Below are 14,325 nucleotides of genomic sequence, written 5' to 3'. Positions count from 1 at the left end.
CAATCCGTTTGGCGGATTCCGTTGTTTCCAATAGACTTGTATGAGCGGTGGATTGTGACTGATGACCCTGCGTTGCATCCACTGTGCGGCGCATCAGTCGTTTACTGACTGACCATCAGGTGGGAGTGACGCAGCATGCAATGTTTTTTGCTGTGGCAAAAAAACGCACCCTGCAGGATTCCGTTGGAATCCCTCAGGAGGCATAATGTAAGTCTATGGTGCAAGATTCCATTATCCTGCATCACGCTACAGATTCCAGTGCAGGAACCCAACACGTTTTACTGAGCACGCCCAGCATGTCCAGCAGAACGCCCGAATTCATGTAAAATCAGTTCCTATCTCTCTCTCCCCCCCCCCCACGCAGGTTTTAAACTGAAACGATCTCCCGGCGGCCGGCTTTTGCGAGCGATCAGCTGAAAAGCCGGCCGCTGGGCGATCAGCTGATCGCTCAGAAATGCCAGCTTTTCAGAGCGATCAGGTGATCGCCCGGTGGGCGGCTTTTCAGAACGATCAGCTGATTGCTGTAAAAAGCCATCGCCGGGCGATCTGCTGATCGCGTTGAAAAGCCGGCCGCCGTGCGATCAGCTGATCGCTCTGAAAAGCCGGCTTTTCAGAGCGACCAGCTGATCGCTCGGTGGTCGGATTTTCAGAGCGATCAGCTGATAGAGAGAGAGAATGATCAGCTGATCGCTCTCAAAAGCCGGCCGCCGGGCGATCAGCTGATCTCCTGGCGGCTGGATTTTGCGAGTGATCAGCTGAAAAGCCGGCCGCCGGGCGATCACCTGATCGCTCTGAAAAGCCGAGCGATCAGCTGATCATCGTGAAAAGCCGCCGTCAGGCAATCAGCTGATTCCTCTGAAAAGCTGGCCGCCGGGCGATCAGCTGATCGCTCTGAAAAGCCGGCTGCCGGGCGATCAGCTGATCGCTCAGAAAAGCCGGCTTTTCAGCGCGATCAGCTGATCTCCCGGTGGTCGGCTTTTCATAGTGATCAGCTGATCGTTCTCTCTCTCTCTTGTTTCTATACTGAAATAATTTCACCAAAGGAATATGCTTTCTCCTGACAATCAATTCCATTTCTTGTCACCCGTTGTACAACGCATCAGTCACAAGCGTCAAGCAACGCAGGTGACTGATGCAAAAAAACAGAAATATGAACATAGCCTTAGGGGTTCTCTGAGAAATTTTCTAAAATGAATAATACATATTTAAATCTAAAAATGTTTCTAAATACCTTTACTTAGCCAGGATTGTTAGGGTTTTAAAGATGGCAACTGTCATCTATCAGTTTACTACCCATCCCAGATTTCAGTTGTTACACAGTAGGGCGGGCTGGGTAAAGAACATTTACTCATACTCATCTACTCATACAGTGCCTACAAGTAGTATTCAACCCCCTGCAGATTTAGCTGGTTTACACATTCGGAATTAACTTGGCATTGTGACATTTGAACTGTAGATCAGCCTGGAAGTGTGAAATGCACTGCAGCAAAAAAGAATGTTATTTATTTTTTTATTTTTTTTTTTTTAAATTGTGAAAAGTTTATTCAGAGGGTCATTTATTATTCAACCCCTCAAACCACAAGAATTCTGTTTGGTTCCCCTAAAGTATTAAGAAGTATTTCAGGCACAAAGAACAATGAGCTTCACATGTTTGGATTAATTATCTCTTTTTCCAGCCTTTTCTGACTAATTAAGACCCTCCCCAAACTTGTGAACAGCACTCATACTTGGTCAACATGGGAAAGACAAAGGAGCATTCCAAGGCCATCAGAGACAAGATCGTGGAGGGTCACAAGGCTGGCAAAGGGTACAAAACCCTTTCCAAGGAGTTGGGCCTACCTGTCTCCACTGTTGGGAGCATCATCCGGAAGTGGAAGGCTTATGGAACTACTTTTAGCCTTCCACGGCCTGGACAGCCTTTGAAAATTTCCACCCGTGCCGAGGCCAGGCTTGTCCGAAGAGTCAAGGCTAACCCAAGGACAACAAGGAAGGAGCTCCGGGAAGATCTCATGGCAGTGGAGACATTGGTTTCAGTCAATACCATAAGTAACGTACTCCACCGCAATGGTCTCCGTTCCAGACGAGCCCGTAAGGTACCTTTACTTTCAAAGCGTCATGTCAAGGCTCGTCTACAGTTTGCTCATGATCACTTGGAGGACTCTGAGACAGACTGGTTCAAGGTTCTCTGGTCTGATGAGACCAAGATCGAGATCTTTGGTGCCAACCACACACGTGACGTTTGGAGACTGGATGGCACTGCATACGACCCCAAGAATACCATCCCTACAGTCAAGCATGGTGGTGGCAGCATCATGCTGTGGGGCTGTTTCTCAGCCAAGGGGCCTGGCCATCTGGTCCGCATCCATGGGAAGATGGATAGCACGGCCTACCTGGAGATTTTGGCCAAGAACTTGCACTCCTCCATCAAGGATCTTAAGATGAGTCGTCATTTCATCTTCCAACAAGACAACGACCCAAAGCACACAGCCAAGAAAACCAAGGCCTGGTTCAAGATTGAAAAAATCAAGGTGTTGCAGTGGCCTAGTCAGTCTCCTGACCTTAACCCAATTGAAAACTTGTAGAAGGAGCTCAAGATTAAAGTCCACTTGAGACACCCAAAGAACTTAGATAACTTGGAGAAGATCTGCATGGAGGAGTGGGCCAAGATAACTCCAGAGACCTGTGCCGGCCTGATCAGGTCTTATAAAAGACGATTATTAGCTGTAATTGCAAACAAGGGTTATTCCACAAAATATTAAACCTAGGGGTTGAATAATAATTGACCCACACTTTTATGTTGAAAATTTCTTAAAATTTAACTGAGCAACATAACTTGTTGGTTTGTAAGATTTATGCATCTGTTAATAAATCCTGCTCTTGTTTGAAGTTTGCAGGCTCTAACTTATTTGCATCTTATCAAACCTGCTAAATCTGCAGGGGGTTGAATACTACTTGTAGGCACTGTACATACTCATCTACTCAAGACATACATCAGATCAGACATCTGTTTTGTAGATGCTTGTCACACATCCCATCCTACTTCGTGTCCTCTGAAATCTAAGACGGCCTACACACTGATAGATGGTAGTTGCCATCTTTAAAATCCTGTCAGTGCAATAGGTAAGGTGTAACTTTTTGCTAAATAATGTTTACAATTTAAAAGTATTTTATGTAATGTATTTATTTGATCACATTCCTCAGAGAGCCTTTTTAACCTTGTGTCCTGATAAATGGATCTCCTGTATTGGGTTGAGTATTCTGTTTACTTATATCTGTAAAGTTTATTTGCAAAGCTATGTTTTCAGTTGACCAATTTGTATAGATATTCTAACACTATTAGTACTATTATTTGTTCACAGACCGTTTTAATTTCTGAAAGAACTCCAACCCCTGTCGCTGGAGCTATGTCTCTATCATCTGTTAGTCAGGATTCCCAAGGGGCGTAAGTATATTTTCCAATATTAGGACTCCCTAATAGGCCATTGAAACGTGACAGAGGATCGCATTGTCAGAGTAACGTTAAGTTCCCTTGATGAGTTTTTGACCGTGCGTATTTTCGCTGTGTGGCGTATTAAAGTTCCAGCACAGTGGATGGGATTTAGAGAATTCTTCTGTCCATAGTACAGTGTAATCTGGCCTGCGGAGTATTTTTCAAATCCACGATATGTCAATTTTTCTGTGTTTTATGTGCAGACTTTCCCATTAGACTTGCATTAGGTACGTAAAATCATCAGGTAAAGAAAGTATATGTATGTTTTTAGTGCGTTTCCGCTGCATTATTGCACTAAAAACATGTAATCCGTACATGACTATATCAATAAAGTTTTGGCAAACCCAAACACCAGAAAGTATTAAAAACAACACAGCTTTATTTAAAGTATGAGACCCCAAAAAGAGACAAATACAGCAGTGTCAAATATGTGATAAAAACGCAACTAAAACCCCCACAAGGAACCTCATTTACATGCTTCAGAAAATCTGCAACTTCAAAAATACTAATTGTGGAACGTGGACTAAGGTGCAAAGCATATGATCAAACCCGTCAATCTAACGATGGTAGGAGTTTTTGTTTTCTATATAATATGTAGCATTAAGAAAATGGCAACTAACCTATTAGAGTGGCTACTATGCGAATTCTTTGTGGTACTCAAGTATGCATACATTCTAATGTGGTTTAACACTAAATAAAGAGGACCTATTACCAATCCTAATATGTGTTTCTTTTTCCTACAAATAATTCTATTCTGGGGCATTTTTTTCATAAAATGTGATGTTCTTCTGTTATCACTCCTGGCTATTTATTGACAACTAGGTATTAGTTGCAAATAAATATCTATCTCTTCTTTTGATTATCGTTGTGCAGTGACACGCATGTGACATTGTGCAGACCAGTTAATCAAAAAAGGAGCCATGGATGCTGGGAGGTAGGAGGCAGTTCTCGGGGCAGTCATCCAGCGGCCACAGATTACCGAGCTGGCTGCTGCAATGGGTATTGTGAACCAGTTTGCACCAACTCTAGTATGTACATACCAGACCAAAACTCTATTGAGCCTCTGTGGGGCATCCTCAATTGGAAGGTGGAGAAGCACAAGGTCTCTAACCCCCCATGCGCACACTGCAGTTTTTGATGCTTTTGTTTATGCATTTTGTGGTGACCTTTTAGTCCCCACAAACTGCATGCTTTTCCTTCCCAGCAAAGTCTATGGAATTTCAGATTTGATGTGAATACATTGCTTTTTTTTGGTTGCATTTTTGTGGTGACCATAAAATGCAGCATGTCAATTCTTTTTGTGTTTTCCCTGCGTTTTTCACTCATTGGTGATCATAAAAGCCACATAAGAAACATATGGTTGAAAAACACATCAAAAGTGCATGAGTTTTTTGGCCACAAGATGCGTTTTTTTTTACCACAAAAATGCAGCATGCAGACATACCCTAACATCCACCAGCTCCATGATGTCATCATGGAGGAGAGGAAGAGGATTCCGGTGGCTCCTGTGAAGCTCTAAGGAACTCCACTGCCCAAAATAGTTAAGGTAATGCTTAAAAATATTGGTGGGCACACAAAATATTGACACTTTGGCCACAATTTGGCAATTTTCACTCAGTGGTGTACCTACTTTACTTTTGTTGCCATCTGATTAGACATTAATGTCTGTGTTGAGTTATTTAGAGCGCACACCAAATTTACACTGTTATACAACCTGTACACTGACTACTATATATTGTATCAAAGTGTTATATCTTCAGTGTTGTCCAGTAAAAAAATATAATAAAATACTTACAAAAATGTGAGGGGTGTACTCACTTTTGTGATACACTGTATTGTTTCAGTATTGTAATGTTTTTTTTGTACCATAGATTGGTTTGGGAGGAATCAATACTGGACAGCTTGTTAAATTTTGCATCTACTCCACGAGGACTTCTCCTTCTCCAGCAAACTGGAGCCATCAATGAGTGCATACATTATATGTTTGGCAGATTTACCAAAAAACTACAGGTAAGTTGAACCAACATTAAATTAAGAGGGAGACTTTAAAAATGGGCCAGTGGATTACATCAACTTTGTGGGAATAAGAATATTTATAGCTTTTGCTTGAAATCATAGCCCTCCTGTACTTTGTCCTTTCCTTAGCTTTATTTTTCAAGATGATGAGCGGGCGTCTATATATGGGGGCTGGGAGTAGCACAGCTATCTAAGGTGTTTGGCCCCTCTAGTAATGAGACGCTGAGCTGTGTCCTCAGACTTTTATCATACACTGCAGCTAAGCAGCATACATCAGTTATAGTAGTGCCTTTATGGTGGAGCTTTACAAAGTGGCCAACTGGATATTTTCTTAGTTAAGTATTTATGATGCGTCAGTATCCAACACATTCTTAGTAGTACCATGGCTCTGAAATACATATTTTGATCTATTTATTGCAGGTTAACAGAAGTGAAAAATTTGGCTATGGGGTTTTGGTAACACAGGTAGCAGCGACAGCGCCTGGTGCAGTAGCCCTCCAAAAATCAGGTAATCTAATATATCAAGGCGTGTGTGTGTGTGTGTGCGCGCGCGCATATATGTGTATGTCCACTAAAGGAATCCGTACCGTCACATTTACAATCATGAAATTTTGCACAGACACCCCATGTGACTCAGGGAACGTCATAGACTATGTTTTGAGGGCAAAATTTAACCCCGCGCTTTACAGTTACTCTCCAAAAAACCTGCCTCCATTTAAAGTTAATAGAGCTGGGAGCTACAGTTAATAGGAGCTGTGATTGGTTGCTATAGGAACGAGGGAAATTGTTAGCATAAGAAGCTTATGTGTGAGATAATATGATTTCGGTGGAGAGACGGGCAGGGAAAGAGACGGGCAGGAAAAAGACAGACAGGAAAAGAGACAAACAAAAGCAGACAAACAGGGAAAGACAAACAAAAGCAGACAGACAGAGTAAGAGACAGACAAAAGAAGACAGGGAAAGAGACAGACAGAGGCAGACAGACAGGGAAAGAGGCAGATAGGGAAGATACAGATAGGGAAGATACAGATAGACAGAGAAAGAGACAGACACGGAAAGAGAGAGAGAGACAGACACACAAATAGAGAGACCGACCGGGAGACAGACGACAGACAGATACAGACAGATAGATACAGACAAAGACAGGGAAAGAGACAGACAGATAGATAGAAACAGATTGACAAGGAGATACAGATAGATACAGATACAGACAGACAGACAGATAGAAAAACAGACAGACAGATACTATCCCTGGCAACGACGGATACTACAGCTAGTATTTGTATAAAACAATTACTTGCTTTTTTGCAATTATCATAGTTTTGATGTAAAAAGTCTGTTTTCACAAAGAAGTGGATAATAAAGAACCTTCAAAGAATACTACAGCAAGAGACTTCTTTCCAGCAGCACAGCCAATTTTTACACGTGTTTTTACCCTGTTTGTGCTGATTTCCATCTGGTGAATTTTTCCTCAGCCATGGGGCAGCATCACCTGGGTATTTTAACCTTTACAGTGGTTGTGTCTTCACATAACCACCCAAGGTGAGCAAAATAGTTTTTATACTACCTCTCATATAATAGGGTTATAGCCTATTGTGCGCTTCTTCCTTCACAGTCACCATTTCCTCAATGTTTACTGATCGATTTGATTGATTTTATTCTATATACAATTTGATATCTGAATACAATGCCTTGCAAAAGTACTCTGCCCCCTTTGATTTTTTCAACCTTTTCCCACATTTCAGGCTTCAAACATAATGATAAAAATTTAAATTTTATGGTGAAGAATCAGCCACAAGTGGGACACAGTTGTGAAGTTGAACAAACTTTATTGCTTATTTTAAACTTTTTTAAGAAATAAAAAACTGAAAATTGGGGTGTGCAATATTATTCATCCCCTTTACTTTCAGTGCAGCAAACTCACTCCAGAAGTTCATTGAGGGTCTCTGAATGATCCAATGTTGTCCTAAATGACTGATGATGATAAATATAAGCCACCTGTGTGTAATCAAGTCTCTGTATAAAAGCACCTGCTCTGTGATAGTCTCAGTGTTCTGTTTAAAGCGCAGATAGCATCATGAAGACCAAGGAACACAACAGGCAGGTCCGTGATACTGTTGTGGAGAAGTTTAAATCCAGATTTGGTTACAAAAAGATTTCCAAAACTTTAAACATCCCAAAGAGCACTGTGCAAGCGATCATATTGAAATGGAAGGAGTATCATACCACTGCAAATCTACCAAGACTCGGCCGGCCAGCCAAACTTCCATCTCAAACAAGGAGAAGACTGATCAGAGATGCAGCCAAGAGGCCCATAATCACTCTGGATGAACTGCAGAGATATACAGCTGAGGTAGGAGAGTCTGTCCATAGGATAACAATCAGTCGTACACTGCACAAATCTGGCCTTTATGGGAGATTGGCAACAAGAAAGCCATTTCTCAAAGATATCCATAAAAAGTGTAATTTAAAGTTTGCCACAAGCCACCTGGGAGACGCACCAAACATGTGGAAGAAGGTGCTCTGGTCAGATAAAACCAAATTCAAACTTTTTAGGCACAATGCCATACGATATGTTTGACGTAAAAGCAACACAGCTCATCACCCTGAACACACCATCCCCACTGTCAAACATGGTGGTGGCAGTATCATGGTTTGGGACTGCTTTTCTTCAGCAGGGATAGGGGAGATGGTTAAAATTGATGGGAAGATGCATGGAGCCAAATACAGGACCATTCTTGAAGAAAACCTGTTGGAGTCTGCAAAAGACCTGAGACTGGGATGGAGATTTGTCTTCCAACAAGACAATGATCTAAAACATAAAGCAAAATCTACAGTGGAATGGTTCACAAATAAATGTATCCAGGTGTTAGAATGGCCAAGTCAAAGAACAGACCTGAATCCAATCGAGGATCTGTGGAAAGAGCTGAAAACTGCTGTTCACAAACGCTCTCCATCCAACCTCACTCAGCTTGAGCTAATTGCATAGGAAGAATAGGCAAGATTTCAGTCTCTCGATGTGCAAAACTGATAGAGACATACCCCAAGTGACTTGCAGCTGTAATTGCAGCAAAAGGTGGCGCTGCAAAGTATTAACTTAAAGGGGCCGAATAATATTGCATGCCCCAATTTTCAGTTTATTATTTTTTTAAAAAAGTTTAAAATAAGCAATAAATTTCATTCAACTTCACAATTGTGTCCCACTTGTTAATTTTTCACCATAAAATTTAATTTTTTATCTTTATGTTTGAAGCCTGAAATGTGGGATAAGGTTGAAAAATTCAAGGGGGCCAAATACTTTCGCAAGCACTGTAGGTACAAAATCCTTATTTTCATTTAATGTAACTGTAGAAAAAAAAACATGGATTGCGCATACAAAACAAATTCACTGATCTATTTTGGCTAAGCTAAAGTTTACAAAACTGAACATGAGATTCTACATGTAACATTATGATAAGACTATCTGAAGCCCACTGCCACGTCATGGTGAATATGGCCAACGTGATACTGTACCAGCAGGGGGAGCAACCCTGGTGCATCTTAGCACCTATTCTGCAAAGCAAGGCCCCTACAGCTCCAGGCCACCCCAGCCCACAGGAACCAGGACAATTGCCGCTACAGAGCACCAATTTAATTTACCAGCATGGGCCCAATTCATCAAAGCTTTTATGCAAGTATTTTGGCATAAAAAGCTTTGAAAAGTCTTTCAAACTTGATGTGACTATTGGCTGAGCGAAAATTATGTGACTTTTGGCGTTCTCACACCATTTTTGCCCAGCTCTGACAAAGTAAGAAGAGCTATGGTGGGATGGCATCGTGGTGACTGCCACTCGTCAAATTCATGGTGAGCGGGGGTGCTCGTTATGCCACAAATCTTACCCCAGCAAGTAATTGAGTAAGATTAGTGGTGGGGTGCACACAAATTCTCATCTGACTCCAGAATGGCCCCTCATCTTGATGAGTTGGGCCCTATATCTTTATGGCAGTTGGAGCTCTTTTTTCCTTATACAGACCACCAAATTCCCTTCATGAAGTATGGTTTGTCTCTGGTCCCAGCAGTGGTAAAGAGGTTGCATAAATAGAACAGCCTTTTTCATTAGTCTGACATCTATAAGTTGCCTATAAACTGATAAAAACTGGCTGATGCTTCCACTTTCTCCTCCTTTTCAGTAGTTCTGAAGAATTAATGTACACTACTTCATACATTTGTTTAGGGGGCTGCACAGAAAATGAAGACTGTGCGATAAAGATCATGGGGACCAGACTTTAACTTTTCTATATTAAACCACTAGCTGAGTACCCGGTCGTTGCCCGGAATAGTAACTATCTCTCTGTCTCCCTCCCAGACTCTTGTCTGTCTCCGATGTCTGTCTCTGTCTGTCTGTATCAGTCTCTCTGTCTGTTTCTGTATCAGTCTCTTTATCTGTCTCTATCTCTGTGTCTGTCTCTCTCTATTTCTGTGTCTGTCTATCTCTGTATCTCTGTTTCTGTCTCTCTCTATCTCTGTGTCTGTGTCTCTCTCTATCTCTTTCTGTCTGTCTCTTTCCCCGTCTGTCTCGTTCCAGGTCTGTCTCGTTCCAGGTCTGTCTCGTTCCAGGTCTGTCTCGTTCCAGGTCTGTCTCGTTCCAGGTCTGTCTCGTTCCAGGTCTGTCTCGTTCCAGGTCTGTCTCGTTCCATGTTTATCTCGTTCCATGTTTATCTCGTTCCATGTTTGTCTCGTTCCATGTTTGTCTCGTTCCATGTTTGTCTCGTTCCATGTTTGTCTCGTTCCATGTTTGTCTCGTTCCATGTTTGCCTCGATCCATGTTTGTCTCGTTCCCTGTCTTGTCTCATTCCCCGTCTTGTCTCGTTCCCCGTCTTGTCTCGTTCCCCATCTGTCTGTCTCTTTCCTTGTCTCTGTCTCTTTCCCTGGCTGTCTCTTTCCCCGGCTGTCTTTGTATCTTTCCCAGTCTCTTTACTTATCGCTGTCTCTTTCCCTGTCTATCTCTTTCCCTGTCTGCCTGTCTCTTTCCCTGTCTATCTGTGTCTGTCTGTCTTTCTGTCTCTCTCTATCCGTCTCCCCACCGACATCTTATTACCTCACACATAAGCTTCTTATACTAACAGTTTATTTTGTTCCTATAGCAACCAATCACATCTCCTATTAATAACCTAATAGGTTGTAGCTCCTTTGACTTTAATGGAGGCATGTTTTTGGAGAGTAACTGTAAAGCCCGGGGTTACATTTTCCCATCAAAACATAGTCTACGACGCTCCCTGGGTCACATGAGGAGTCTGTGCAAAATTTTCTGATTGTAAATGCGACGCTGCGGATTCCTTTAGCGGACACACACACACACACACACACACACACACACACACACATACACTCAGCTTTATATATTAGATTATTGCTCACTGAACAGTGTTGTTACCATTTCTTGCAGGCTTTATCCAGACTTTTGTATCCGAGCTGTGGGCTGCTCTTGAATGTGGAAGGGATGATGTCAGAGTTATTCATCCCAAACCGACTCCTGTGGATCCTATAGACAGGAGCTGCCAGAAGGTAAATGTGAAGGTTATAAGACATTGCTAATTAAAAAAAGAAAAACCTTTTTCCGTTTGGAATTCTTTTTTCAGGACTAACGAGTTAAGTTATGTGACGCATTTCCCAATACTATAGACAAGGCTATGGGAATCCCCTATATACACCTTGTATTTTTGTATGGGCGGACATACCTACATTCCACTTCAAGGATTTGTCTTTGTTATGTTACCCACTTCCTAAATACTCGAGTCCCCCATTGACTTCCTTTATAGTTGGTACTCAAGTCGAGCCCATCCAAGTATCCGACTGCTTATTATGAGTACTGAGCTCCCAAACATGGTAGTACGCGCTCATCACTAATAGGAATAAGTTATAGCAGTATGTTTGTTTGCCCATCTAACAAATCTTATAGATTTCTGAATTTTTTCTAATTCCAGTCTTTTCTGGCTTTGATAAACCTGATGTCATCTTACTATGCTGTTTATGAGCTACTAGGAAAGCAGCAATTGCTATCAAAAGAAGAATACTCTCTCCGAGAAATCCCTACATCTTTTGTTGTAAGTAAGACATTTGTAGAAATAATTGCTTATCAATATCCAGTTTATGATTATGGGAAATCATAGAATTAACATAGATCTTTCGCAACAATATATAATTGCGTGAAAGTATTTTCGGATTTGATTATATCTGTCATACAACAGAATAAATATATTGTAGATAATTTTCTTTTTTTTTTCTTCAAGGATGTATTTGATCGGCTTGTCATTGTAAATTCAGTCGCTAAAATTAATTCATTGTTTAACTATGATCAGTCACACACTTTCGGATTAAGGTAGGGAAACATTATGTGTCTGCTTTTCTATGAATCTTGTAGATACCATACAGTAATTTTGTCTATTGCAGATTTTTGTGTTTTAAGACACTACATCAGAAGGATTTCTTTAATTTTGATCATCTGTTAGATATTCTTACAATAGTAAGGCTGTGGCTTCTGTTGCACCCTGTATGCACATGACAAGGTCATACAAATGCATTTCAATAAATTAGAATATCCCCCAAAAGTGAATTTATTTCAGTAATTCAATACAAAAAGAGAAACGCACATATTATATATAGAGTCATTACACACAGAGTGATCTATTTCAAGTGTTTATTTCTGTTAATGTTGATGATAATGGCTTACAGCTAATGAGAACTCAAAAGTCATTATCTCAGAAAATTAGAATCATTACCACAAAACACCTGAAAAGGCTTCCTAAGCATTTAAAATAGTCCCTTAGTCTGGTTCAGTAGGCTGCATAATCATGGGGAAGACTGCTGACATGACAGATGTCCAGAAGGCAGTCATTATTGACAAACTCCACAAGGAGGGTAAGTCACAAAAGATCATTGCTAAATAGGCTGGCTGATCACAGAGTGCTGTATCCAAGCATATTAATGGAAGGTTGAGTGGAAGGAAAAAGTGTGGTTAAAAAAAGGTGCTCAAGCAACTGTGATAACTAAAGCCTTGATAGGATTGTTAAGAAAAGGCCATTTAAAAATGTGGGGAAGATTCACAAGGAGTGGACTGCTGCTGGAGTCGCCACACACAGACGTATCCAGGACATGGGCTACAACTGTTACATTCCTTGTGTCAAGCCATTCATGACCAATAGACAACGCCAGAAGCATCTTACCTGGGCCAAGGAGAAAAAGAACTGGACTGTTGCTCAGTGGTCCAAGGTTTATTATATTATAATATATAGGAATAGATCCCTCTGTGTGTAATGACTCTATATAATATATATATGTTTCCCTTTTTGTAGTGAATTACTGAAATAAATTAACTTTTGGAGGATATTGTAATTTATTAAGATGCACTTGTATGTGAACCAGGGTTTACCACTCGGATGTTGGTTCCTGCTAATACCTAATGACTTTATTAAACCAGACACTGATGGAAATTGTTACATTTTTCTCTGATTTCTAAACTTGTTGCACACAAGAATTAGCAGATGTCATCTGTGCTAGCTTGTTGCTTGAAGCACTAGATATTAAATGATAATGCATAGGATACACATTTTCTCTCTTTTTCAGATTATTAAATGTCATGTGCTGCAGTCTCGATACTCTGTTACTTCTGGAGTCCCAGTACAAAGTATGTGAGATGCTTTTTAATGCCCAAAGTGAAAACATTACAGACCCTTCTACGGGTTCACAGTAAGTGTCAGGAAAAATATTCATGTGGAATAACATATAGATTAAACTTCTGAAACTAAAGGTCCATTTACACTGCACGATTATTGTGAATGAGCGTTCCTGTACATGATTATCATACCGTGTAAACAGGCTTCCGGTCACATGACCAATTAGCAAAATGCTTCTTCTTCAAGTGAAATGATCTTTAGTGCTGTACAGAAAATCATCATTCTCGGCAGCACCATCCATCTGTGTAAACAAGACTTGTGCTGCCGAGAACAATGGAAGCCTTTGTGTACAGGACAATCTATTTCAGATTACCGGTGCAGATCTGAAGCTGGTTTGGCCTGTGTAAACAGTTTTTTTAAATGACCACTGACCGACAAGCAGATTGCGGACAGCCATCAGCTTTTCAATCCCCACTGTTTCATCACTGATGCTCCAGACCTGAAATACCGTACTTCTTGCCGTCCCATTGCAGTAGTAATATAGTGGCATGTGACACCACTGTTCTCAGTGGTACATGCCATGTAGTACTAGTTTGGCACATCATTGCTGTTGGAACCGAAAAAGTGGGGGATTTACCCAGTTATGTTTTATTTAATTTTTTCCAGGCAACCCTACTAATTGTCAATTATTTATTTATTATTCCCATTCCCACTTTCTTTGCAAATATGAAAAAAGTGAGTTCCAAATCAATACAGAAAATTTTATGACCGCATTGTACTAATCTTATCGAAGGCAATGAACTGTATGATCGTGTCAGCATAGGAGCAGGGGAGTTTTGGAAGTAACAAGACTTTTATGGTAGTTCACAATATCTCAGGATAGGGATACTGATCTTGTTGGAGACAGTAACCTCTCCTTTGATTGGGATAATGCTAGTGCAGTCTTAGCGATTTTGTCTCTAGTGATACTTCCTCATCACTGTACCTAAATGTGCTTACTGTATTTACTGCTACCATTTGCATTCACTTGCAGGAATATCATTATTGATGGACTGTCTGTAGAGAGAAACCATATTCTGGTGAGGATGAATGTCATCGGAGGACCACATGAGCGCGTTTTACCATCTAGAGTGATGCTTCAGGTGATACATTTCTGGACCAGTAAC

General features: G+C 41.0%; 1 protein-coding gene across 2 annotated transcripts in view; it reads left to right on the top strand.

Annotated features, from left to right (window-relative positions):
- TBC1D32 (TBC1 domain family member 32) overlaps nt 1-14,325 on the top strand; it is a 150,210-nt gene that overhangs the window by 70,378 nt on the left and 65,507 nt on the right. For both annotated transcript variants that reach the window (XM_075336070.1, XM_075336069.1), the window contains 8 exons: nt 3,360-3,442; nt 5,362-5,500; nt 5,927-6,014; nt 10,933-11,051; nt 11,471-11,590; nt 11,777-11,865; nt 13,110-13,232; nt 14,193-14,301. In XM_075336070.1, the coding sequence (XP_075192185.1) occupies nt 3,360-3,442; nt 5,362-5,500; nt 5,927-6,014; nt 10,933-11,051; nt 11,471-11,590; nt 11,777-11,865; nt 13,110-13,232; nt 14,193-14,301 (870 nt within the window). The remainder of the gene's footprint in view (nt 1-3,359; nt 3,443-5,361; nt 5,501-5,926; nt 6,015-10,932; nt 11,052-11,470; nt 11,591-11,776; nt 11,866-13,109; nt 13,233-14,192; nt 14,302-14,325) is intronic.

This window comes from Anomaloglossus baeobatrachus, chromosome 2 (genome assembly GCF_048569485.1).
Source record: "Anomaloglossus baeobatrachus isolate aAnoBae1 chromosome 2, aAnoBae1.hap1, whole genome shotgun sequence".
Lineage (NCBI taxonomy): Eukaryota > Metazoa > Chordata > Amphibia > Anura > Aromobatidae > Anomaloglossus > Anomaloglossus baeobatrachus.
The sequence above is the reverse complement of the archived record's forward strand: the minus strand, read 5'-3'. Positions and strand labels throughout refer to the sequence as shown.